General features: G+C 45.2%; 1 protein-coding gene across 2 annotated transcripts in view; it reads left to right on the forward strand.

The window, feature by feature from the left end:
* The first annotated feature begins 10,649 nt into the window (after positions 1–10,649).
* The window catches only part of LONP2 (lon peptidase 2, peroxisomal), a 94,690-nt gene continuing 79,469 nt past the window's right edge, over positions 10,650–25,870 (forward strand). The window contains exons 1-6 of one of the 2 annotated variants that reach the window (XM_075940219.1): positions 10,650–10,994; positions 12,931–13,165; positions 16,380–16,511; positions 18,835–18,957; positions 19,703–19,866; positions 21,295–21,389. In XM_075940219.1, the coding sequence (XP_075796334.1) occupies positions 10,762–10,994; positions 12,931–13,165; positions 16,380–16,511; positions 18,835–18,957; positions 19,703–19,866; positions 21,295–21,389 (982 nt within the window). In that variant the 5' untranslated portion in view covers positions 10,650–10,761. Of the gene's footprint in view, positions 10,995–12,531; positions 12,731–12,930; positions 13,166–16,379; positions 16,512–18,834; positions 18,958–19,702; positions 19,867–21,294; positions 21,390–25,870 lie in introns of those variants that run through there. The other variant, XM_006121177.4, reaches the window with a different exon arrangement.

Here is a 25,870-nt window from a genome sequence, read left to right on the forward strand (position 1 = left end):
CAGATCTCACCCAAATACATATTTACAGTCAATCCTTATTAACTAAATATAAGATTTATTAATAAAAAGAAAAAGAGTTATATATGTTTAAGAGAGCAATATACATACAAACATGTTTAATGTCCTTGGTCATTTTCGTAGTAGAGATGATGAGACTGCTGATTTGTAAAAGTCTTTATGAAATTAATTTAAAATTAATGGACTATTGTAGTCCAATAGTCACTCCAGGTGTAGAGTTTGTTCAAATTCTTCCATAGATTCCAGGAAAAATCCTGAGTAAACCTGGAGACCTCTGTCTTCTGGCTTAAACTTTCCCTGTCGAAGTCTAAATAGCTCTAAGATAAAAGGGGTCAGGCCTGTAGATTCCTTTATAGTTGAAGCAAACTTGGCATTCACAGATAACTCTACCACATGGGCTTTGATGAAAGTGAACCGACAGTTTGATCTTAGCAATAACTATTTTCCGACTGCAAAGCAGTTCACAGATAGTTCACTATGTGGAATTACAGGTTTCAAAGAGAAATAGGGACATTATTACTACACAAAGTCTATCTAAATGTTAATAGACCTTTTTGATCTGTGAATCAAAAGAATTCAGTAATGAAGTATCATAAGTCAGGAATAGGATTTAGTGTTTGCATGCTAATTGGATCACAATATTAAACTTCTAACAAGATACAGGTAAAGAGACAAATATAGGCAGCAACTGTTCTTTTATTCTTATCAGTACAAAGGAATGGGTTGGAGATTGCTAGTATGACTAACATTTTTACTGATATACAATTGCAATGCCTCCTCTTAAATTGTTATGGGTCATACACAGGTTGGCTACGTCTACACTGGCATGATTTTCCGGAAATGCTTTTAACGGAAAAGGTTTTCCGTTAAAAGTATTTCCGGAAAAGCACTTTTTCCGGAAAAGCGTCTGTGGCCAATCTAGACGCGCTTTTCCGCAAAAAAGCCCCGATCGTCACTTTCGCAATCGGGGCTTTTTTGCGGAAAACACTACTGTGCTGTCTACACTGGCCCTTTTCCGGAACAGTTTTCCGGAAAAAGACTTTTGCCCGAACGGGAGCAGCATAGTTTTTCTAGAAACCACTGATGATTTTACATTAGATAGTCAGTGCTTTTCTGGAAATTCAAGGGCCAGTGTAGACAGCTGGCAAGTTTTTCCAGAAAAGCGGCTGATTTTCCGTAATAACTTGCCAGTGTAGACACAACCCTCGGCTGTTCTGTCAGTGTCAGAGTCTGTGACATTTTCAAAATTAGTACTTTCAGATATTTATTCAGATGAGGATTGTTTTTTATTTAATGAGTACATGCCAAATGAATTTTAAGATTTCTCTGGAAAACTAGCCATTTGAAGAAAATAAAAAAAGTCTTGACTGAGATTTTTGGTGGGGAGATGAAGGGACAGAGTCTTAAATTTTGGTTTAAAATTCCACGAACATTTGTTTTGAAGCACTTTTGCTCATTGGAATCTCCTATTGGAATCTCCCCAGGCTGTCCTCAGGACTTTGACATTCACGCTCTTACATACAACCTATTACAATCACTATTAATTCATAGAATCATAGGGCTGGAAGAGACCTGAGGAGGTCATTGAGTCCAACTGGCTGCCAAAAGCAGGACCAACCCTAACTAAATCACCCCAGCCAGGGCTTTGTGAAGACAAGACTTAAACCTCTAGGGATGGAGATTTTACCACCTCCCTAGGTAACCCATTCTAGCACTTCATCACCCTCCTAGTAAAATAGTTTTTCCTAATATCCAACCTAGACCTCCCCCACTGCAACTTGAGACCACTGCTCTTCATTCTGCCACCTGTCATTACTGAAAAAACTTTCTCTCTACCCTCTTTGGAACCTTCCTTCAGGCAGTTAAAGGCTGCTATCAAATTCCCCCTTGTTCTTCTCTTCTGAAGACTAAACAAGCCCAAATTCCTCAGACTCGCCTCGTAGGTCATGTGCTCCAGCCCCCTAATCATTTTTGTTGCTATCCGCTGGACCCTCTCCAATGCACCTACATTCTTTCTGTAATAGGGCCCCTAGAATTGAATGTGTAATACTTAAAGTGTGTCCTCACCAGTTCAGAATAAAGGGGAATAATCAACTCTCTAGGTCTGCGATGTTACCTACCAGCCCTGTACTCTTGGGGAGCCAGGTAGTGATACTCATGGAAACCACCCCCCTCTCTCAAGCCTCTCTCTCAAAGACAAAGCAATGAAAAGACCTGGGAAGACGCACCTAAACTAACTAAGGAAACACTCCAACCTCATCTGCATTGAAGATAGAACAGAGGGACATCTCATTAGCATACAGAATGGAGACCAGCTCTTCCAAGGCAGGAATCGCACTGAACTATGGGATACCGAAAGCAGAGAAGCACTGCCTGATGGGAAATCTCTGCTCCAGATGCTAATGAACCCAGGCCTGCTCACACCTAAATTAGTCATTATCAGACCAATTCTAGTAGTGGATCCTACTGACATCCAAAATACTGAAACTACCTAGTTGCATTGTGAGCTTGTTCAAGGAACATCACCCTTAACCATAGGCGTGCGCACGAGGTGTGCCCAGGCACACCCTAATGTCTCGGTCCGGCTAGTGGCTGCTGGAGGAGGAGAGGGATTTGTGACGGGGCACTGCAGACCCTCACTTTAAATTCCCTGCGGCCATCAACAGGGCACTGTGGGGAAGAGAGAGGGCATGTGTGGCATGCTCAAACGCCGCACAAGAGGTGAGAGGGGAGACACCTGGGCGTGGCATGATGTGACGTGGCAGAAGGAGCTGGGGCCTGACTACATATGCTGGCTGGCCTGAGGCATTTTTGCACCCCGGACCCGGCAGCACCGCCCTTTGTGCACCCAGGGGCACCCTCGCCCGGCTCGGCAGCACTGCATGGCCCCCCTGAGGTGCCCCCGGGATGCCCCTGCCTGGCCCACAGCATCGCGTGGCCCCCCTGAGGCGCCCCAGGGACGCCCCCGCCCGGCCCGGCAGCATCGCATGACCCCCCCCAGAGGCGCTCTGGGGATGCCCCCGCCCGGCCCGGCAGCACTGCGCGGCGCCCTGTGGTGCCCGGCTAGGGCCTGGCTGGCCTGTAGCTTGGGCCAGCTCTGACTCCAGCTCCAGGAATCGGAAGACAGAAGCCGAAGGTAAGGAAGGGGAGAGGAGAGGGGAGAGGGGGAAAAATAAGAGGAAGGGGTGGGAGAGGAAGGGGCTTGTGCTGAGGGGAGGGGTGCAGCTCAGGAGAAGGAAGGGGAAAGCACCAAGGGACAGGGTAGAGGAGAGGCAAATGCCAGGGAGCCAAGTGGAGACAATGAGGAAAAGGGCAGGAGGGGAGGTGTCAGTGGGAGGGGGGACAGAGTGATGCTGGGAGAGGAGAGAGTAAAGGCATTGGTGGTTAAGAGTGGGGAAGGAGAGGTGCTGGGAGGCTTGAAAGGAGGGGTGGGCATGAGAAAGGTGGGGATGGAGCAAGGCATGTGTGAGGGCACAGGGGCATGAGGGGAACGGGGGCAGAGGGTGGTGAGGGGGTGGTCATCAGGGAAAAAGAGGGCAAAGGGGGCAAGAGCAGTGAGGGAAAGGGGAGGCACAAGGAGGGTGCAGGGGTAAAGGAAGGTGCAGGGGATTCTGGGGTGAAGCAGAAGGGCAGATACCTGCAGGGGAGGTACCAGCACCAGAGAAGAGAGGCAGGTGTGTAGGGGGAGGTGTTAGAAGAGGGGATGAGAAGGGGTAGCTCACATGATCAGAGTGGGGCTACTGGAGGAGTGGGTACAGGGGGAGTGAAGGGCTGGTGGAGGGGGGCAGGTTGCAGGAAGGTTGAGGGTAGTGAGAAGGGCAGGAGTCAGGACAGCAGAAGAGGGTGAGGAGTTGGGCGGCAGCGGCACCAGGGAAGCTGATGGAGCAAGAGGAGGAGACATGGCAGCAGAGGGAAAAGGTAGAGGTTTATGAGATATTTATTAATAACTTGGGTGCCACAGTGGCACATGCAAACAAGCCACATGAACTCAGTACTGGTGCACAACACAAAATTCATTCTGCTCATGGGAGGAAACTCTTAGAGGGAACACTTCCCCTAGCCTCTCCGCCCCCTCCGCAATGTCACACACATTGGGGTAATGCAACTGCAGGATAGTTGCATGCGGGGAGTTTTTTTTGGGGGGGGTCAAATGACACCTTTTACTTCTGGTCATGTGTCCATCTTGCCAGGAGAGGTGTGGCCAAAGGGAGTCAGGGGGCGTGGTTAACAGGGTCAGGGGTGTGGCTAATGGGGGTCAAAGTACATTTTAAAAAAATTCTTTGGGCGCACACCCTGATGAAATGTCCTGCGCATGCCTATGCCCATAACTAGGGGTGATCAGTCTCTATTGTTTACTCATAAACAAATCCAGTGTTCTCTTTGAACTATTGTCCTATCCCTATAAAAACTCCTACCCTTGCCCAAGAAAAACTGTTCTGATACCTGGATTTAAACTGCATCAGTTCTATTGAGACTTCTTCATCTCCTGTCTGATCATGCTGGGGGCTCGGCTCTGCTTGTCTCCTGCCCTCTGGACCCTCGGTTACCATCACCATCTGGGAACTCAGATCAGTGCAAGCTCCGTGGAGTGGTGAGTTCTCTCTCCCTCTCTCTCTCTCTTCCTCCCCTCCACCCAGCATAGCCTGGCTTCTTATCACTACCCAGAAATAAATAACTTTCATTGTTAAGCTGGTTGCTTCTCTCTCTCTCTCTCTTTCTTTCACTCACTTTTCCTCAAGGGATGTTGTTTTGGCTTCCCCATTCGCTCTGCAACAACGCTTCTTGTACCCAAGCTAAAGATCCCTGCAGTGCACAAAATCCTGTGGGGTTTGCTCATCGTGGGGTTTACCAGTGATTGTGGTGTGAAAGTGAGGATAGGGGGTACTGAACCAGGGGGCTTATGATGATAGCAGCTTACAGTGCTGTTTAATCCAGCCCACTGAGTCCAAAGGCTCATGAGGGTGCAGTGTGGCATTGCTGTTGAACCCAGCCTGCTGAATCCAGAGACATGTGAGGGGTCAGCTTGTGAGTGTTGATTACCCAGTCCTTTCAGGTGTGCTCTGTTAGTGGGTGTGTCTGTGTGTGTTGCTAAGGTGGGAAAAACCCCGTCCTGAGGAACCTAGTTCCTGTGAGAGAGCTCCAGTGGGAGGGGGAATTGGCAGCAGGGAGAATTCAGCTCCATATGAAAGCACAAGTAAGCACAAGCAGCACACTGATAGAATTGTTAACCTCCCCCCCAGCCCCATAAGAGTAACCCTAATAAATGAGCATACCCCAGAGGATTGGGAAAATCTGGTAACAGCGGGAAATACTCTTCCTAATGCACTCTAATATGTCATTAGCTTTCTTGGCTACAACGGAACATTGTTGACTCATGTCCAGTTTCTCATCTACTGTAATCCCCAGGTCCTTTTCTGCTGATCTGCTGCTTAGCTAGTCGGTCCCCAGCCTGTAACAGTGCTTGGGATTCTTCTATCCCAAGTGCAGGGCTCTGTACTTCTTGTTGAACCTAATCAGATTTCTTTTGCCCCAATCCCTCAATTTATCTAGGTCACTTTGGACCCTATCCTTACCCTCCAGCATAGTGTCATCTGCAAACTTGCTGAGGGTGCAATCCATGCCCTAATCCAAGTCATTAATAAATATGTTGAACCAACCCTCGGGACACTCTGCTTGATATTGGCTGCCAAGCAGACATTGAGCCATTGATCACAACCCACTGAGCCTGGCAATCTAGTCAGCTTTTTATCCACCTTACAGTCCATTTATCAAATCCATACTTCCTTAACTTGCTAGCAAGAATACTATGGGAGGTGGTATCAAAAGTTTGCTAAAGTCAAGGTATATCACATTTACAGCCTTCCCCATGTCCACTGAGCCAAAAGTTCATCATAGAAGGCAATCAGGTTGAAGTGAATCCATGTTGATTATTCCTGCTCACTTTCTTCTCTTCCAAGTGCTTCAAAACAGATTCCTTGAGGATCCCCTTCATAATTTTTCCAGGGACTGAGGTGAGGCTGACCGGTCTGTAGTTCCCTGGATTGTCCTTCTTCCCTTTTTAAAAGATGGACACTACATTTGCCTTTTTCCAATTGTCCAGGACCTTCCCCGATCTCTACGAGTTTTCAAAGATGATGGCCAATGGCTCTTCAATGACATCTGCCAACTCCCTAGGCACCCTCAGATGCATTAAATCCAGCCCCGTGGATCTGTGTATGTTTAGCTTTTCTAAATAGTTCTTATCTTGTTCTTTCTCCACTGACAGCTGCCCACCTCCTTCCCATACTGTGCTGCCCAGTACAATAGTCTGGGAGCTGACCCCATCTGTGAAGACAGGGGCAAAAAAGCATCGAATACTTCAGCTTTTCCCACATCATCTGTCAACAGGTAAATTCCCTCATCCAGTAAGGGTCCCACACCTTCCCTGACCACCCTCTTATTACTAACATGCCTGTAAAAACTTTTCTTGTTTCCCTTCACATCCCTTGCTAGCTGCAATTCCAATTGCACTTTGGCCTTCCTGATTACACTCCTGCATGCTTGAGTGATATATTTATACTCATCCCTAGTCATCTGTCCAAGTTCCACTTCTTGTAAGCATCCCTATTGTGTTTAAGCGCGCCAAGAATTTCACTGCTAAGCCAAGCTGGTTGCTTACCATATTTGCTTTTCTTATGGCACATCAGGATGGTTTGTTTCTGTGCTGTCAGTAAGACTTCTTTAAAATAACGCCATCTCTCCTGGATTCTTTTCCCTTTCATGTTAGCATCCCAGGGGATCCTGCCCATCAGTTCCCTGAGGGAATCAAAGTCTGCTTTTCTGAAGTCTAGAGTCTGTATTTTGCTGCTCTTCTTTCTTCCTTTTGTCAGGATCCTGAAATAGATCATTTCATAATCACTGTTTCCTAGGTTGTCATTCACATCTATTTCCCCTACTAATATCTCCCTGTTTGTGAGCCGCAGGTCAAGCTGCACTTGGCCCCTGGTTGATTCCTATAGTACTTGTACCAGGAAGTTGTCACCAACATTCTCCAAAACCTTCCTGGGTTGTCTGTGTACTGATGTATTGGTCTCCTAACAGGTGTCAAGGTGATTAAAGTCCCCTATGAGAACCAAGGCCTATGATCTGGAATCTTCTGTTAATTGTCTGAAGAAAGTGTTGCCTACCTCATCCACTTGATCTGGTGGTCTATACCAGTGGTTCCCAAGCACCGGTCCATGGAGCGGTGCCAGTCCATGAACTACTGGCTGCCAGGCCACGGTAGCTCTGTGAACTGCCCAGTGCCTCCCCTTTGGCAGCTGTTGGAAGAGGCATGTCCTGCCCCGCCTCTCAGCCAACCAGCGCCAGACAGAGGTTTGAAGCATGGCACAGAAGCCTTAGAGTAGCCATGGCCAAGGCAGCAGTGCTGAGCTAGCAGCCGGGAGGCAGCACAGGGCTAGATGAGGGGGGGCTGGGGCAGGCACTGGTGTCTCCAGAGGTAGGCCTAGTGCTGGGGAGCTCTGGGCATGGTGGACTCTAAGGCTACATCTAGACTGCAAGCCTCTTTTGAAAGTGGCTTTTTGAAAAGATACTTTCGAAAAAGCCTCTTTCGAAAAAGAGCATCTAAATTACAACCAGTACTTTCGAAAAAGCAAGCCGCTTTTTTGAAAGAGAGCACCCAGGCAGTCTGGATGCTCTCTTTCGAAAAAGCACAGTTTACATTACATAGTGCCTTTTTTCAAAAGAGCACTTTCGAAAAAAGGCATTATTCCTCGTAAAACGATGTTTTTCACGGTTGAAAAAACTGATGCATTCTTTCGATTTACTTTCGAAAGAACGTGGCAGCAGTCTAGACACAGGGGAAGTTTTTTCGAAAAAAGGCCACTTTTTTTTTTTAAAGTCCTGTAGTCTAGACACACTCTAAGACCGTGGTCACCAACCGGTTGACCGTGATCGACTAGTCGATCTCGAGACCTCGACCAGTGGATCGCGAGGCGTTCAGGCAACCCCACCCCCTGTTTTTCCCCCACCCCCGGGAAACTCCACTACCTACCTCTAGTGTAGTGCTGGTTTCCTGCAGGGTGGACAGAAATCCTGTCTGAAGCCTGCGTCACTTCCGGGGGTTCCGGAAGTGCGCGGGCTGCTCCCCTCCCACAGCTCTGTTGCGTGCTGGGGGAGGGGGCGTCGGCCCTGAAGGAGGAGTGCGGAGGCTTTCCTGTGCCGCTGGCGCCGGAGGGGTGAGTTGAGCGCAGGGGTTTCCCTGCGCCGCGGGAGCGGGGGTTGGCCCTGGGGTTTGGCCGCACTGTGGGAGGGGAGGGAGTTGGCTGGGCCACACCGTGCCGCGGAAGGGGGGTTTGGCCCCGGGGTAGGCGCACACGGGGGTTGGCCGCGCTGCGGGAGGGGTTGGACTTGCTGTGCCGTGCCGTGGGAGGCGGGTTTGACCCCGGGACAGGTGCCCGTGGGGGTTGGCCGCGCTACAGGAGGAGAGGGGAAGGGGGGGATGGGCTGCGCCGCGCCGTGGAAGGGGGGTTTGGCCCCGGGGCAGGCTCCCGCGGAGTTTGGCCCTGCCGCGCGGGGGAGGGGTTTGGCCCCGGGGCAGGCACGCATGGGGTTTCCCTGCACCGCGGGGGGGGGGGGGGGGGGGAGGGAGAGGGCCTGGAGGAGGCATGTGCTGGCTTCACTCTGGGGGTGGGGGGGAAATCCTGGGAGGAGGCAGATGCAGGGGACTCTGCTGCCATTGGCACCCTGTCCCCTCTCCTCAGACCCCACTCCCCTGTCCCCAGCTACAGAATTCTGTCCCCACTCCCCTGTCTGCAGCTACAGAACTCTGTCCCCATTCCCGTCCCCACTCTCCAAATTCTGTCCCCACTCTTCTGTCCCCAGCTACAGAACTCTGTTCCCATTCCCGTCCCCATTCCCTGAACTCTGTCCCCACTCCCCTGTCTGCAGCTACAGAACTCTGTCCCCATTCCCTGAACTCTGTCCCCACTGGCACTCTGTTCCCTGCTGCAGAACCCTGTCCTCTGCCCTCCTGGCACCCTGTTCCCTCTCCCCTGCCCCCAGCCGTAGAACTGTCCCCACAAAATGTAGAATTATAAATGCTTCATTTTAGATTTAAATAGCATGAATAAAAAACAGACCATTTATTTCATAACTATAAACAGGTGATTTTTAATTGTATATATATTGCATAATTTAAAAATAAACTGTTTATCAGAGTGTGTAAGTAAGGGCTGGGGATAGCAAGTGATGGACAGGAGGAGAATAGAGAGGGCGGGGCTTCAAGGAAGGGGCGGGGCGGTAGATCTTCGCCTGTTCTGAGATTTAAAAAGTGATCTTCAGTATAAAAAGGTTGGAGACCACTGCTCTAAGAGGTGGGGACTGTCCATGGGGCTCTCTGGGGACAAGGCTAGTAGTGAGGATACTATGGGGACAGGGAGCTGGCATTGGAGGAGTTTGGGGGGGTTGGGTGCAGTGGGGCTGTGGAAACAGGAGACTGGCACTGGGGGTTTGGTGGTGGAGGGTTTCAAGTGGTGGGGGGCTGGCACTGAGCTTGCCGTTAGGGGCTGGCACTGGGAGGATTCTAAGGGTGGGAGGCTGGCACTGCAGGGGTTGGGTGCAGGGGACTCTGGGGTTAGTGGCTGGCACTGAGGGATAGTGGAGGGGTGGGAGGGTATAGGGGTTAGTGTTGGCACTGGGGGAACTCCAAGGATTGGGGTGTGTCCCAGCCCCGACCCCCCAAGAGCTGCCATGAGCAGCTGGCTTCAGCTGAAGCTGGGGCTTTTGACCGACCAGCAACATTTTATTTGCATAGTTGCATATTCATTGTTTACATAATGAATATGCAGCTATGCAAATAAAATGTTACTGGTCTGCCAAAAGTTTGTGAATGGGTTTTCTGGTCTGCAGTATAAAAAAGGTTGGGAACTACTAGTCTATAGCAGACACCAAACACAACATCACCTCTGCTGCTCCCGCCTCTAAACTTAACCCATAGACTCTCAACAGGCTTTTCTCCACCTCTATACAGGAGCTCTGAGCAATCATAGGCCACGTTTACACTGCAGCGCTATTTCAGGATACCGAAATACCTATTCCACATCTTTTAAGTGCACCCGTTACTTAGAAATATAACAGGCTTGCTATTCTCACATCCCTGTAAACCTCATTCCACGAGGAGGAAGGGACGTTTCGGAATAGCGGGTTATTTTGAAATCAGTGCTGCTCTAAATTTCGAAAGAAGCAATTTTGAAATGGACTTGCAACAAGCTACACAATTTGTGTCGCTCAAACTGCCAACCTTATTTCGAGCTCGGGGTGCAGTGTAGACGCACCCTACCTATACAGCTCTCTTAGCTACAGGGCAACTCCTCCACCTGCCCTTCCCGAGCAGCTTATCCCCTTCCGTGCCAGGGTACAGGAGCGGTTCAGTGCAGCAATGACATTACTGAAGCGCCGCTCGTTGTATTCATTACGCAGCTGGTCTGGCGCGCACGGGAGCTGGCTCGCTGCTGAGCATTTCGTGTTTGCACAGATTCGCGTTTCTGCGGCGTTGGGAGGCGAATGACGGGCGCGCGTGTCCGTGTCCCGCTGGGCGCGGCGCGGGGGCTTCGCCAGGAGGGGCGGCTCAGTCGGCCCGTGGGCTGCAGCCACCGCAGCGCCCAGTAGGGGGCGGCAGAGGGCAGCGCGCGGCCGCTTGTCCCCGCCGGCGGCCCGTAGCAGGGCGAACGGCGCAGGCCGGCGGACCTTGGTCCGCGCCCGGCCATGGCCTCCGGCAGCGCCATCCAGATCCCCAGCCGCCTGCCGCTGCTGCTCACCCACGAGGGCGTCCTGCTGCCCGGCTCCACCATGCGCAGCAGCGTGGACTCGCCGCGCAACATGCAGCTGGTGCGGAGCCGGCTGCTGAAGGGCACCTCGCTGAAGAGCACCATCATCGGCGTGATCCCCAACACCAGCGACCCGGCCTCCGACAGCGACGAGCTGCCCCCCCTGCACAGGTGCGCGCGCTCCCCCTCCCCCACGAGCTGCCCCGCGCGCCTCCCGCCCCCTCCCCTGCCCGCCAGGCACCCCCGTGTTGTGCACCGCCTGCCCCCTCCCAACTCCCTGCCCAGCCGGGCTCCTCCGTCCTCTGTCTCCCCCCCCCCCCCCCCCCCACACACACACAGCCGCCACTCATCCCCTGCCTGGACGGATCTACCCCCCTCCATGTGCCCTCTGCCCCCGCCCGGCAGGGTTTTCCATCCCCTGTGACATCCCTTCCACCTTGCTTGGGACCCCTATTACCTGCCCCCTTGCCACCCACCCACTTCCTTGGCTTGGCTCCTCCATTCCCTGCTCTCCCCTCATACCAAGCTAGGCTCCCTCATGATATCTCCCTACCTGGCCAAGCTCCCCATTATCTGCCTCCCTGCCTCACACTTGGGCTCCTCCATTTCCTGCCATACAGGCTCCTGCCTGGTGGGACCTCCCTGTTCCCTGTCTTCTCCCCATCACTCATACTTCTACCTGGCCACCACCTAGTTCCCTGCCCTTCCTCTGCCACACACCCTGTGCTCAGCTGAGCCTCCTTGTCCCCTGCCCAACTCCCCCCTCTACCCCCACTAATATTGGTTGGAAAGCGGTTGGCAAAATGTTAGAGAGGGGCTAGAAAAGCATACAATGGTTACGTTTTTAAAATGAATACTGGGATATTTAAAGAATATGGTATTTATTCATGAGTTATGTTTTCTCTCATTTGTAATGTGATTGGGCTTGATCCTGCAAACATTTACACACCTCACTGCTTTCTTAGTTGTCTCATGAGCAAAATAGGTTGCATCCATTGGGACATTTCCTGTGTATAAATGTAAGATACAGAGGGCCTCCTTGAGTAAGCATTGACAGGAACCATCATTTTCCTTTAATAAGCACTGTACCTGATACTTCACAGACAGTGTTAAAGTTACTTAGATCAGTTATACCAATGCAATTCCATTGAAGTTAAATGGAGTAGCACCTGACTTAGAACAGTATGTGACTAGGGTTGCCAGGTGTCTGGTATTGACCCGAACAGTCCGGTATTTTCGCTTCCTGTCCAGTAAAAACAATTCAGAAAATACCGGACACCTGAAATGTCCTAAAATGTCCGGTATTTTCTTTTTTTTTTTCTTGGCCAGGAGGCGAAAATACCAGACACCTGGCAACCCTACACATGCACAGCAACTGGGCCCTGCACTCCGAAACTCCCGCTCCTGACCCCCTGTTTACCTGGTTCTGTTCTGGCTCCATGAAGAAAACAAAATGGACACTGGCAAAAAGCCTAAAGAACTGAAGTCTTCCCTGGGTCTTAGCACTCAACTTCTCCCCTCTTGCTATCCCTATTCTGACTCTGCAGGCACTTGAAGCTGTTTTAATGCTGTTTTATTTTTTATTATTTTTTTGCTTAATAACTCCTTTTTTATTTTATGTTTGTCTCAACATCTTTGGTTCCCCCCCCTTTTTTCCCCTCCACAGAATTTTTTCCCCGGTGTTTTTTTTTGGGGGGGGGGGGGGTGTTTGGTATTTTTGGGTAAACCATCTGGCAACCCTGTATGTGGCTGAAAGAAGGCCCAGACTTTGTCAGAGATTTTAATCATTAAAAAGCAGCTCCTCAGGCGTGCATATTCTTTTGCACAAAAGTTAATTTAAAGCACATGAATAGTCTCAATGAACTGAGTTGGACTGTTTGTGTTCATCAAGTTTTGTGTCTGCACAGGTATGTAAGTATGGGCCCGAAGTTATGTTTATTTTTGTTAGCTTTGTTTCTTTTCTTAATGTTTTAGTTCGATTTCTTTTTAATGTAATATGAATTTTTGATTAAATATAAATGTTGAAAGTGAATTAGTTCAATTGTTGGGGTAAAATGCTCAGCTGAATGCTTGCAAATAACATGAATTTTTGGAATATTTTCATCAGGATTGGCACTGCTGCACTGGCCATTCAGGTGGTTGGGAGTAACTGGCCTAAACCACATTACACCTTGCTGATTACTGGCCTCTGCAGATTTCAAATCTTGCAACTGCTGAAAGAAAAACCATATCCCATTGCTGAGGTTGAACAGTTGGACCGACTTGAACAATTTACCAACCAGACTAAGTCCGAGGAGGAATTGGGAGAGCTATCAGAACAGTTCTACAAATATGCAGTACAGGTTAGTTGCTTTAATTCTCTAGCACTGTTTTTATTTATATAGTCAGAATTTGTACTTTATTTTTGAGTACTTCATAGTCCTTAAACTCTCTTGCTACAAAACAAGTGTTTAGAAAGGTTCTTTGACACAGTTCAAAGATCCTCTATGCTAAGATCCTGATCTTATATTGAACTTCATGTGGGAACATCCTATGCTATGCAGTTTGTTGCAGGATTTGGAATTAAATTATTTACCAGGAAGTAGCATTGCCTTTGTTATCTTATCAAAGACTGTCTTGAACATTAAGTGGGCTTATCCCTAGATAGATAGGCTAGATAACATAAGTGTAGCCATACTTCATCATACCTGACTAAAAGGCACTTAGAAAATCACTGGCACTCATTTAGCTTGAGTTAAGTGCTCAGGCTTCCCATTAGAGATGTAAAGGGATAAGCAATTCATTGGTTATCCAGTAAGCATTGCCTTACTAGCATGCTTACTGGGCTTAACTGGGGCCTGGCTCTGTCAGAGCAGCTCTCCCCCCACCATGCTCAGACCAGTTAACTGGTTTCACATATAGTTGAACCAGTTAGGATTTTAAATGGGATTTTATATCCCTACTTCCTATACAGTTAATGGAGGGAGACAGATGCCTTAAAATAGGAGAACCAGTACAGCTACAACAACACTGCATACCTACAATAAATAGGATTAACAGCATGATAGGTGTCTCCTTGGGCTGAGCTAGCTGATGGGAGAAGCCAAATAGAAGGGTATTTCCTAAACCCAGTCCCTATGAGAGGTCAGTGCCTAAATCCAAGCTGCAGGGAGGCACTTCCCTTTGTTTGAGATTCTTAGTTATAACCCCTCTCTTTATGTGAGAGAGCCCTATTCCAATCTCTGTCCAGCTGTGTGGGGAAAAGAGACATGAACAGGGGTCTGTCATCTAGGATTGCTCTAGCCCAGTGGTTCCCAACCACTGATCCATGGACCGGCAGTGGGCCGTGGCACATTGCTGGGCCATGCCCCCAGCTTTTATTTAGCCCTGCCCACTGGGGTTCCCAGGCAATTTTCTTCTCACTCAGTTTCCCACGCAGCAGCAGGATGAGTGGGGGCGGCTGGCAGCCGGGTGTGCTGTGGCTGCAGCCAGGACCGCGGTGAGCCTTTCCTTATTGGGGCAGCCTCACCATGGCCCCAGTTCCAGCTCCGGCTGACTCAAGGTCCAATTTCCCTGTTCTAATGACTCTTAAAGTATTTATGTACAATGGAGTGGCTTCAATAGGAAAGACTAAAAGAGCCCTACATAACAATATCTATAGCTCAGTGAGAGAGTGCTTATCTGAGATTGGTAGATCCCTGATTCCCCTCAAGTGGAGATGGACTTGAACTAGGGATCTTCCATGACCCAGGTGAGTACCATAACCACTGGCCCAAAAGTTATGAAGGTGGCTTCCTCCTTCCCTCACAAGCTCTTTTGTGTTTCCTCCACTTTGTTATCCAATCCAGAAACAAGGTTATTAGAATGGGTCCCACAGGCAATTGAGGTAGAGGAATGCTATCTTCCCCAGATTCATGTATTGTTTTGGGGCTTAGATGTTTGGTTACCTGGAGAGAGCTGCAGAGCACATATACACAGGCAAAAACATAGACACAGAGAGAACATTTACTGCAAAAATGTAGGTGATTCTGGGAATGAAAATAAGTTATTTGGTGAATCTAGCCTTTGGATCAGCCATGGCTAGGGAGAACTTGGACACTGGGGAAAAAAAAAAAGATGTTGGTAGATTAGTGTTGGGAGGCACTAGGTTGCTGGGGTGCCGTCTTTGAAATGGAATATGATACATGGGTGCTCATAGCTGGTGATAGTAAAGCATGGTTCTTTCCTGAAAAGCAACGAAAGATGGCATTGTGGGATTCCATAGACATTGTCTGTTTCCCAAGCCCCACTCCTTCCCACCCCGGCTCCACCCTCTCCCTCTACTATGGCACCCCATCCCCTGAGGACATGGAAAACAGAAATTATTGGAAAGTATTGTTTTTAAAAGAAGGATGTGGTTCTTGGATAAGTGACTAAAACAAGCATATTATCAGAAAGAAAAGAGCAGAATTAAACATGTAGTCCGTTTCATGCCAAAAATTATACAGTAGCACTATACATGGCACACTTCACTTGCTTCTTTGCTTATCCCTTTCCTCTATTTAATTTTTGACTGAATTGAGACTAAACTGAGGCAGAGACCATGTCGTTTTTGTGTTCTGTGTATCCTACTACACTTCCAAACACTGGATTAAATTATAAGTCTTTGATAGTAAAGCTGTAGAATCAACTTCTGTTTTCATGCAAACCTGTTGGCAGCATATGCATAATGTCTTTCAAAAGGTGTGGTGGTGGTGATGCTAGTCATCTTGATTTCAAGGACAACATTGACAATCCTATTTTGTACTAATGGGTCTCTGTAGATCAGTTTGAGAAGAATAGCATGGCCACAGACTCATTTGCCTAGTTGTGGTGATTTAGTTGCATACTGTTTTTGAGTCTGTCTTTTCAACAGTCCTCTGAGCAGCTGAAAATACAAAGTCATGGACTTGCATCCTTATTGCATGGTGGTATGGAATATGATCAATTGCTAGTTGCTCAAAGGTCGAGTCAGAAATTTTTTTTACTCAGATTTTATTTCAGGATGTTTTTGAAACATTTCATCTGCTCTTCATGCTTGTTATTCCCGCAGCTTAATTTGGTATTCAAGAATACATTGTGGCCAGTCTGTCTGTTGGGTACAGATAAAATGAGCCACGATGCTGACCAAACCAGATTTCTCTACAGATACTACGTTTTCTAGATATCAGGGAAGGAATTGTAAGTGTTCTCATCACATTTTATAAGATCAAAAGGATCTGGTACAATGTAAACAGGAGAGTTTTTATTCTTCCTTCCTAGTACTGGAAAAAGGAGGCTGTGCAAAGCACTAAGAACTAGAATAATATTTAGGGCTGTCTCAAACAAGCAAAGAAACTGAAGTTTGGCAGTCCAAGTAGATGGGCTTACTGCCTTTTAGGTTGATGGTTTTTTTTTTTTTGCTGGTTGTAAAAAGTGCAAATAGAAATCTTTTCCTTTCAAATTATTCAATTATTTCTCAGTTGGTGGATATTCATCTTAATAAAATATGGACAATTCTTTTTTTCCCTATAAAAAATGAACACCAAGATTGTTCACTTTCTCGTTTCCTCCTTACAGCTGGTTGAAATGTTGGATATGTCTGTCCCTGCAGTTGCTAAGCTGAGACGTCTTTTAGACAATCTACCTAGAGAAGCTTTACCAGATGTTCTGACTTCGATCATCCGCACAACCAACCAAGAAAAGCTTCAGGTGCTTTAAACTTCTAGGGGAGCTAAGGGTTTAGTATTTACAGTTCAATCTGCTATTAAATCATTTCAGAATTAGTCATCTCAGGACATTATTAAGTATTAGTACTGTGACTGTACTTTAAACAATATTTCCACATTCAAAACTATTGAGCTGTCATTTTTGTATAACTGAAATTTGACTAATAGTTTACCTTAAGAGATCCACTGAATATTGGATTCTGAGTTTTTCTCTGTTCTAACTAAATAAACTAACTAAATTGCTTAAACTTATTGCTTATTTAGCTGTAGAGTTGGAACACTGAGTACAAAGGTTGCTGTTGTACCATTGTTTGTGTAATGGACCAAAATGCATTAACCCCAGTTACTTTTGTAGATATTTGTTCAAGATTAGATTGCTTGAAGCATTGACTGTGGTCTCTTAAAAATGGGCATAAATCAAACTGCTGTAATTTCTTTGATGTACAATTACACTGTGAAAATGGCATAAAGATTTCATAATTAATAGTCTTAGTGATTTTTTTATCCAATTTGCTCTGTTCATAAGTAAAAAGTACTTGCTTTGTAACTGCCAATGAGGTAAACTAAATCTTGGATTTAAAATAACCCATCTGAACATTCTGCTTCATCCTTGCATGTAAATATTGTGCCATCAGAATTTAACTGAAAGTTCTCTTGATGCATTGGACCCCAGTTTGCTTGTCTGTAGCTGTTTTGACTTGCAAGTGCTAACAGTAATAATTTATTTCTATGGATACAGCAAGAGGTAGAAAGAGAGAGAACACAGTATATTCAGTATGTAAATGGCATATAAAAGAATTACCACAGTAAGCTGCAAAACACCAGTGAAAATGGATTTGCATGTGTTCTCTTTACTGAAGAGTTGAGTATCAAGGTTTTGCTTGGGCTGCCATAGGCAGGCAAGTGCATGTCTTGTGACAGTCATATGATGAAACAATACCATGTTGGCCAAAGCCCTAGAATTTTAGCTGGGTTACTGATTGAGCTGTTCCTCCTGTTGTGTGAGACAGGGCCAGACTTTCTCTGTTCTCATGGCAGGGCAAATAGGAGCCTTGTTACTGGTCTGAAGTGAAAATGCAGAGTGCAGCTGGTCCTTGTGTACAAGAGCATTTTTAATCCTTTTAATACCTGCAGGTCCCATCTTGGGGTATCAACAAGCCATATTTTTTCATTGCCTAGTAAGAGATGGGCTGCCTAAATATTCACATGATCAGTGGGAACAGATTTGGATTTCAAAATGAAAGTAAAGTAATAGATGCAATGGGAAAATAAACTAGAGAAGGTGAGATTTGTGAGATGGCTTACGGAAGAAGAGATCATTTCTCAGAGGGCTTGGTCCTGCCCGCAGGTTTAATAATTGAGAAATGACTTCTGATACAGGTTTGCTGCAGGGTCTCATTAAAAGAGAGGTGAAGGATAAGAGCGGCTTTATTTTTTCTTCCAGTTCCTTAATCATGCTGGAGTAATTAATAAGTCTTGAAGAATGATAGTGCCCTTTTAACCTTAAAGTGTTAAAAAACTCGGTAACGTAGAATTGTGCCCTAGAAATTTCTCCACTTTTACTCTTGGAATTTCCTCAAAGTAGGTACCAGCTAGCAAAAGAAAATAAGGCATTTAATACACAGCAATTTCAACCAGAAGTACTGCTGTTGTCCCTGTTTCTTTTGAAGATTTCTTCTACTCTCATTGTTTGTGTCTACATAGCGGCTGAGAGGATGATTCCTATCTTGGAAAAGACAGATGTGCATATCTCTACTCAAGTTAATGTGCTAAAAACAGTGAAGTAACCTCCGTAGCCTAGGGGTAGTTTATGCTAGTCACTCAAGTACATATCTGGTGGTTTGGGAATGATTGATTTTGAATGAGTGACTCAGGATGCCACCTGTGCTGCCCCTGCCACACTGCTATTTTTTGCATATTAGCTTGAGCAAAGCTGTGCATGTTTGTCTGTCAGTGCTGGGAAGCATTTTCCCAGGTGCTGTATAAACATACACATTAAGTTTTGTCTACTTTTTCTGTTGATATTGTGTGCTTCCAGCTGCCTTTGTACAAGCTTAGAACAAACAGAAAGCTCAGATTAAACTCTGGAGTCATTTCACACACCTGAGATAGGGGTCTTTTATTTTATTTTATTCTGCTGTTACAAATAACTCAGCTTTCATATTTGCAAACTGTCTACTATAGAACTCTGATAACAATGCATCACTAACCAAGAGAACATCTGTGTGCTCTTGTTACTTATAGACTAACCTCTTAGCAGCAGAGAAATACTACTGACTGTTTTCACTCTTATTTTCTGCTGTTAGATTTTAGATGCTGTTAGCCTGGAGGAGCGATTTAAGATGACTATACCACTGCTTGTTAGGCAGATTGAAGGCCTGAAGCTTCTTCAAAAAACCAGAAAACACAAACAGGATGATGATAAAAGGGTACTGACTTTTAAACATGTGATTCTCAAATTCACTTCATGGTTTGGTAGAGAGGAATGCTTTAATTAAATATGGGGTCAAAATGGCATGTAAAATTGAACCCACAATCATGAACATTTATTTCTGTTATCGTAATTTTTCATATCCAAACAGAAGCTGTGTAAAATATCTAGATCCTATATATTCTACGCAAGATGGCTATTTATTTTGAGTATTAGAAAACTATATAAAAGAATCTAGTCAAAGGCTTTAAGCACATATGATGTCCTTTAAAAAAATTGGTTTAAACAGAATCATTTCTTGACTGATTTGCATGTGCAAATTTTGTTTAGACTCTCTAAAACAGTTGATAGTTTTAAAGCTCATGTTGAAGTCTCTTTGCTCACAGTGAAGGTTAGTTTTATCCAGATATTATTTATCCAGGATTTTTTTTAAAGTAAAATTAATAATACCTTCACATTTCTTTCTTGTCGTCTTATATCCAGTAGACAGGGCTGGGTAATTAGTGTATTTTTGCAATCGAACACTCTTAAGAAAAATTGTTCCTTTACTTTAATAATCACAAGACTATATTTAGAACAGGTTAATAAGTCAAAGATTTTAAAACTAGGAGTGACCATTATGATTGTCTAGTCTGACCTTCTGCACAGCAAGAGCTAAGGAACCTCCCTTGATAAATTATGTATCTAGCTCTTAACTTCTAAAAAACATTTGTCATTCCGTGCTTCTGTTTTCTGCTTCTTAGGTTGTAGCTATTCGTCCTACTCGGCGGATCAATCACATTCCAGGCACTGCAGAAGATGAAGAGGAGGATGAAGATCATGATGACATTGTCATGTTAGAAAAGAAAATTAAAACATCCAGTATGCCAGAGCAAGCTCTTAAAGTTTGCGTAAAAGAAATGAAAAGGTAGGTGATAAAATCTGACATAGTGATGTTTTCAAAAGTTCACTAATTTACTTTAACTTTCCAATTGACCAGTCTTGCCATAGTCTTTCTCTGATGTTATGTTTTTGTAGAAGTTTTATTGTGTTGGGAATGGGAAAAAACTACATTTCAAGCTGAACAGCGTTGTTTTTCCTAGCTTTCCAATCATTTTCATAGTTAACCCCCACCACAAGGCTTATAAATAAGAAGAAACTTGAAGAAACTTGAAGAAAGCTGGACTTTATTATTAAGTCTTGCTGCTGAAAATAATTTGAGATTCTCTTATATAAAGAGCCAAAACTTTAATTTTCTTTATTAAAAAAAAATCTAAAAGTTTAATCATGCATTCATGAGTTAATAGCAACAATAATTACAGAAAAATCTGTTAATAGAATATTCAGGTTGCAAGTCAAGCACTCAGAAGTTAGGAAATGCCAGAATAAAGATTGCGTGTACAATTAGTTTTCACAAAATCCCTATGAAATGAGGGAGTGATATTATTTCATATTTGGGTAGCTGACACTCAGAAACATTAAGGTCAGAAGTAGCCACTAATTTTGGGACACTAGGACCTGACTTAGCATTGTTAGCATTATACAGCTTCAATTGCAGTTGTGAGTGCTCTTGAGACTCCAGGGTGTTAAGTTGGACACCCAGAAAATGATGAAAACATAATTTGGGACCACCTCTGAAGAGTTTGGTTGACATGAAACCAGAGTCTTATAATTATAAATATTTTGGCAGATTTCATAATAGTTGATGCCACAAGCCTGGTCTGTAATACTCATATATAATACTTTTCATCAGGAAATCTCACTATTTTACAATGGAGGCAAGTAGCATTATTCTCCTTTTTACGGTGGAGAAAGTGAGACATGAAGATGTGAAATGCATTTCTTGGGGGCATTCTATTTGCTAATTGAGGTGGAGTTTGTCAAATAGCTGAGACCACAGAGGGAGGGAAAGAGAAAGAAAGAAGGAAAGAGAAAGAAAGAACAAGTCAAAGTAATAAATTTTGATAGTTTTGAAACAATATTTTGTTTAGAAATTTAGCTTTATTTTTAAAACCAAAAAAGCATTTTAAAAAACAAAAGTAAACAATTCTTAAAATTTAGTTTCTGCAAGCATGTATAAAATATTTCAGTTTTCGTGTAAATTTAACTAAAACTTTGTTCAGGTTTTTCCCGTTCAGACCCAAATCAGGAAAAAAAAATAGCTTAGTTCTGCTCACAAACTTAAAATTCATTAATAGTACTCTGCTTCATTGTGAGTCTTAAGATTTTCAGTGTAGTAAATAGAATGCTGTAGACATTCATGTACCACATACAGGTTTTGTGGCAGGAGAAAGACACTCAGCTCAAACTTATAATCTCCTTGATACAAATATTCATTACATACATGTATTTTCAGATTAAAGAAAATGCCTCAATCAATGCCAGAATATGCCTTGACCAGAAATTATTTGGAATTAATGGTGGAACTTCCATGGAACAAAAGCACAAAAGGTAAATGCTTGTTAGACCTCTATGTCTGTCATAGAGAAAGTTCAGGAGAAGTATCTGATATTTAAATATTGTCAGACCTAATTTTGTCTTTTAAATTCTTGTTGCATGGTCTGATAGCAGAAATGCCCTTACTGTGCTAATTTGATTTTTAAAATAAATTATTCTAAACCCCATAAAACAAATCGAGTGGCCTTTGAAATATAAATATAACTCATTTTACATCAGAAAAATGGTGACTGGGGGAGGATCACTAGTGAAAGGATTTGATCTGATTGCTGCCTACATTTTCTTATTTTATTGATTTCATATATTTTTCCTTAGATTTTTCACATTGTAAAAAATTAAAGCAGATTTTTAAGTGATTATTGTTGATACTCTTAGAAATGTACAGCATATTTTGTTATGCCTGTTTAATGAGTTTACATTTGGCACTCATTCATTTCTCTTAAAAGCAACAACAACTTAATGAAGAATAAGTCACTGAAGCCAATAAGATTTTGTCTTTTGTGTCTTGTTTTTGCTTTAAGCACAGCCGAGTAAATAGGTCTATTATTTAAATCAGTGATTCTTAGTCAGGCATTGCATTCCCATAGGGCCATGAAGTGGTCTTGCAGAAAGTACCTCGACTTATCTAGACATTTGCTAAGATTTACAACAGGCTACCTAAAAAGCACTAGTGAAGTTGGTACAAACTAAAACGTCATACAATGACTTGTTTACACTGCTCTATCAGTATTTATATTCAGACTTATAATTACTATATATGGTAAAAATGAAAAAGTAAGTAATTTTTCAGTAATAGGGTGCTGTAACTCTTGTATTTTTATGTCTGATTTTGTAATGAAATCTCTTTCTATATATAAAAAAGTTTTTTCCTGCCGCACGACAGAATGACATCATCAGGCTCTCTGGCCGCAAAAGTGGCCAGAGAGATGGGTTGGCGAGTATGGTAAGCAGGAGGTTTTTGCGACCAGAGAGCAGGGGGTTGACGAGAATAGCAGGTAGGGAGCAGCACACTAGTAGTTTTTAAATGAGGTGATATCTGGTGGTACAGAAAACAAATCAGGCTCCTGAAAATGATACAGTCGTCTCGAGTACAGGCAGTCCCTGGGTTACGTCAATCCGACTTACGTCGGATCCCTACTTACGAACGGGGTGAGACAACCCTGCACTATCTGCGCCCCCCCCCCCCCCAGCAGACTGCCGAGACACGTCGCGGTCCTGCCGTCTGTGTCCTTCGTGGTGAGAAAAGCCGCTCCGCGTCTCCCTGGTCTGCTGGGAGGGACGCTAGCTCCGCATCTCCCTGGTCTGCTGGGGGAAAGCGCCCCCCGCGCCGCCGGAGGCGGCGACAGTGGGAGAGGCACCCCGCTCTAGCTGCGCCTCCCCTCCCCTCCCCCAGCAGACCAGGGGGACATGGAGCGACTTTTCTCGCCGTGGAGGATGCGGGTGGCGGGACCGCTGAGATGCGCCGTGGTCCCGCCGCCTGCGTCCTTAGCTCCCCGCCTGCAAATTTTTTTAAAGTTTCCCTACATGAAAGCACAGATTTTAATACTATTGCAGGCTCTAAGATCAAGAAAGGAATTTGTTCTGGTGAAGAGAGGTCCAGAATTCTTCAGCTAAGAACGTACAGATACTGGAAAAGTGACTCCCTTTATTTCCACTGTCTACAGTGTGGCACAAATGTCTGTATTGTTCTTTTCACTGTGGAATCTAAATGTCAGATCCAAGCATCTGCCATTAGTTACACCAACATACTGTTCAGGTGTCAGAAATGATATGTGAAAAGAGAATTTGGTGGAGTTAGTCATGATCAAAACATGCAAAAGTGGAAATGTATGAATGAATTCTCACAGAACACTGGGTAAAAAGCATCTGTGCATAGCAATACAATCAGAGGATCGCTTCGTCATTACACCACCTCAGAGTTAAGAACTTTCTGACCTCGTGAATATCACAGGCTATTATGTTTCAACCACATACCCCTATATGAAATTTTAATTCGACTAAAACATTTTTCCCCATGTGTCAAAGACTGAAAATTAGAGTGACCAAGGTGCTATCAATGCATCTGCAATACAGGCAGTCCCCGAGTTACGCGGATCCGACTAATGTCGGATCCGCAGTTACGAGCGGGGATTTTCTCGCCCCGGAGGACTGGAGCGGCGGGACGCCTGGTCCCGCCGCCCGCCTCCTCCGGGGCGAGAAAAGCTGCTCCCCGTCTCCCTGGTCTGCTGGGGGAGCCAGCAGACCAGGGAGACAGGGAGCAAAGCAGTGGAGGACCCGGGGCCGGACCCGCGGCCGCTTCCAGATCAGCTGGAAGCGCCGCGGGTCCGGCCCCGGGTCCTCCGCCGCTTTGCTCCGCGTCTCCCTGGTCTGCTGGGGGGGGGGGGGGGAAACGCAGCTAGTGCCCCCCCCCCAGCAGACCAGGGAGACGTGGAGCAAAGCCCGGGGCCTGTGATACAGCAGGTAGGGCGCTGCCGGTTGGTCCCGCAGCACCGCTTCTTGGCGCTACTGGACCAACCCGGCAGCACCCCAGCTGCTCTGCCCCAGGCGTCCCCAAGTTAGCTGCTGCTGAAACTGACCAGCGGCTGACTACAGGAAGCCCGAGGCAGAGTTGCTCTGCCCCGGGCTTCCTGGAATCAGCTGCTGATCAGTTTCAGCAGCAGCTGACTTGGGGACGCCTGGGGTTCTTAAGTTGAATCTGTATGTAAGTCAGAACTGGTGTCCAGATTCAGCCGCTGTTGAAACTGATCAGTTTCAGCAGCGGCTGAATCTGGATGCCAGTTCCGACTTACATACAGATTCAACTTAAGAACAAACCTACAGTCCCTATCTTGTACGTAACCCGGGGACTGCCTGTAGTAGGAAATCAGCAACATGCTCTCAAGCATGGGATTAAGCACAATGGCTACAGTGAATGTACATTTGTTGAAAATGCTTCAAATATAAATCAAAGAAGAGACTAGTATTTAAAATATGTTTCCTCATTTTTTATTACATCACCACCCTTTTGGCATCATCTGGTAGTTATTTATTTAGTTTTTAATTGTACATACCCAAATCTTTGGTATAAACAAACATTCAACAATACAATTTCTCAAAGCAGAACATGTCAAAATATTTTTTTAGACTTCTAACTATGCTTTACTTAAGCTCTTGGAATCACTGCGTGTATAGAATTCTATAGAGAAGGACTATTTTTAGGCTGTCTAGTTGTTCTAAGGATATAGCATACAGAGGTTCAGGAAAATAGAAAAGAGAGAAATGTGATACCATCAACTAACTATTGAAACAAAGTTAGCGACTATGACCTTGATGCTGTAATATGTCCTGATTTCAGTGGGACTCTGTACACCTACAGTGGTAGGTGTTAAGGTCTGTCCATGAAGGTCCCATTTCAGGAGATCCTAAAGAATTGTTAATGATCCCAATCTTGCTGTCATCATTCAAACACAATTCCTGTTGAGACTGTCCACAGGGTCTGCCTCTAAGTTTCTGTCATTCTTTTAACAACACACTTTTAAAAACTTGCAACAAAAATATAGCTCGGACTGATAAAATATGCTACAAGGCAGAGCAGTTTAAAAGTACTGTAGTTTTCATATCCCAGAGTGACATAGTTATACTGACGTAGGTCTGTAGTGCAGACCCAGCCACAGGTGGGTCAGCGTGTGTGTTGCCTAGCTCTTTGAGCAGACTGAATAGGTCGCTAAAGAGGACTGGTCTAAGCTGATCCATCATAATGAAAAATCCAAAAAGATAATGGAAGCCAGATCACCAGGACATCAACTTAGGGAAGAAAGCATAGCAGACACCTCAGCTTGAGAATAAAGGACTGAGGGAAGTGAGGTGTGGGAGAATAAAACTGAGCTCTGGAGAAATGTTTGGCTAGAGTTTCCCCTACAATATGTACCAGTTCCGACTTACATACAAATTCAACTTAAGAACAAACCTATAGTCCCTATCTTGTACGTAACCCGGGGACTGCCTGTAGTTGAAAGGTGTGATGTAAATGAAGCCTTTTCCAGTCTTGCAAATTTTGTTACCACATTTTTATAGAAACCTCACAGAGGCTTGATAAAGAAATCTGTTTCCTTCCTGAATATTTAAATACTTTGTTACTTAGAGCTTCATTAAGTGGTTTTTATTAGGGTTCCAATAGGAGAACTATTTATGGTCTTAATCCAGACCACATTCTGTAAGTTACAAACAGCAAAACGTGGATCAATCATGACTTAGTTGAACCACGTTACAATACTACTTAATTTACATGAGGGATGTTAAAATGCATTTAAGTAAAAAATGTCAGCGGTTATATGTGGAAGGGGGGCAGTCAGCTCCCCACAATCTGGTGTGTGCAGGGAGCTGTCTTTCAAGCTGGCTTTCCATGCATACTATGCATTTCCAATCCATGCCTGCTCCCCAGCCCCTGATAGCGTAGCAGCAGTGTGAATGGTGGGAGGGTGGACGGGCCACCGGGC

This window comes from Pelodiscus sinensis, chromosome 12 (genome assembly GCF_049634645.1).
Source record: "Pelodiscus sinensis isolate JC-2024 chromosome 12, ASM4963464v1, whole genome shotgun sequence".
NCBI classification, from domain to species: domain Eukaryota; kingdom Metazoa; phylum Chordata; order Testudines; family Trionychidae; genus Pelodiscus; species Pelodiscus sinensis.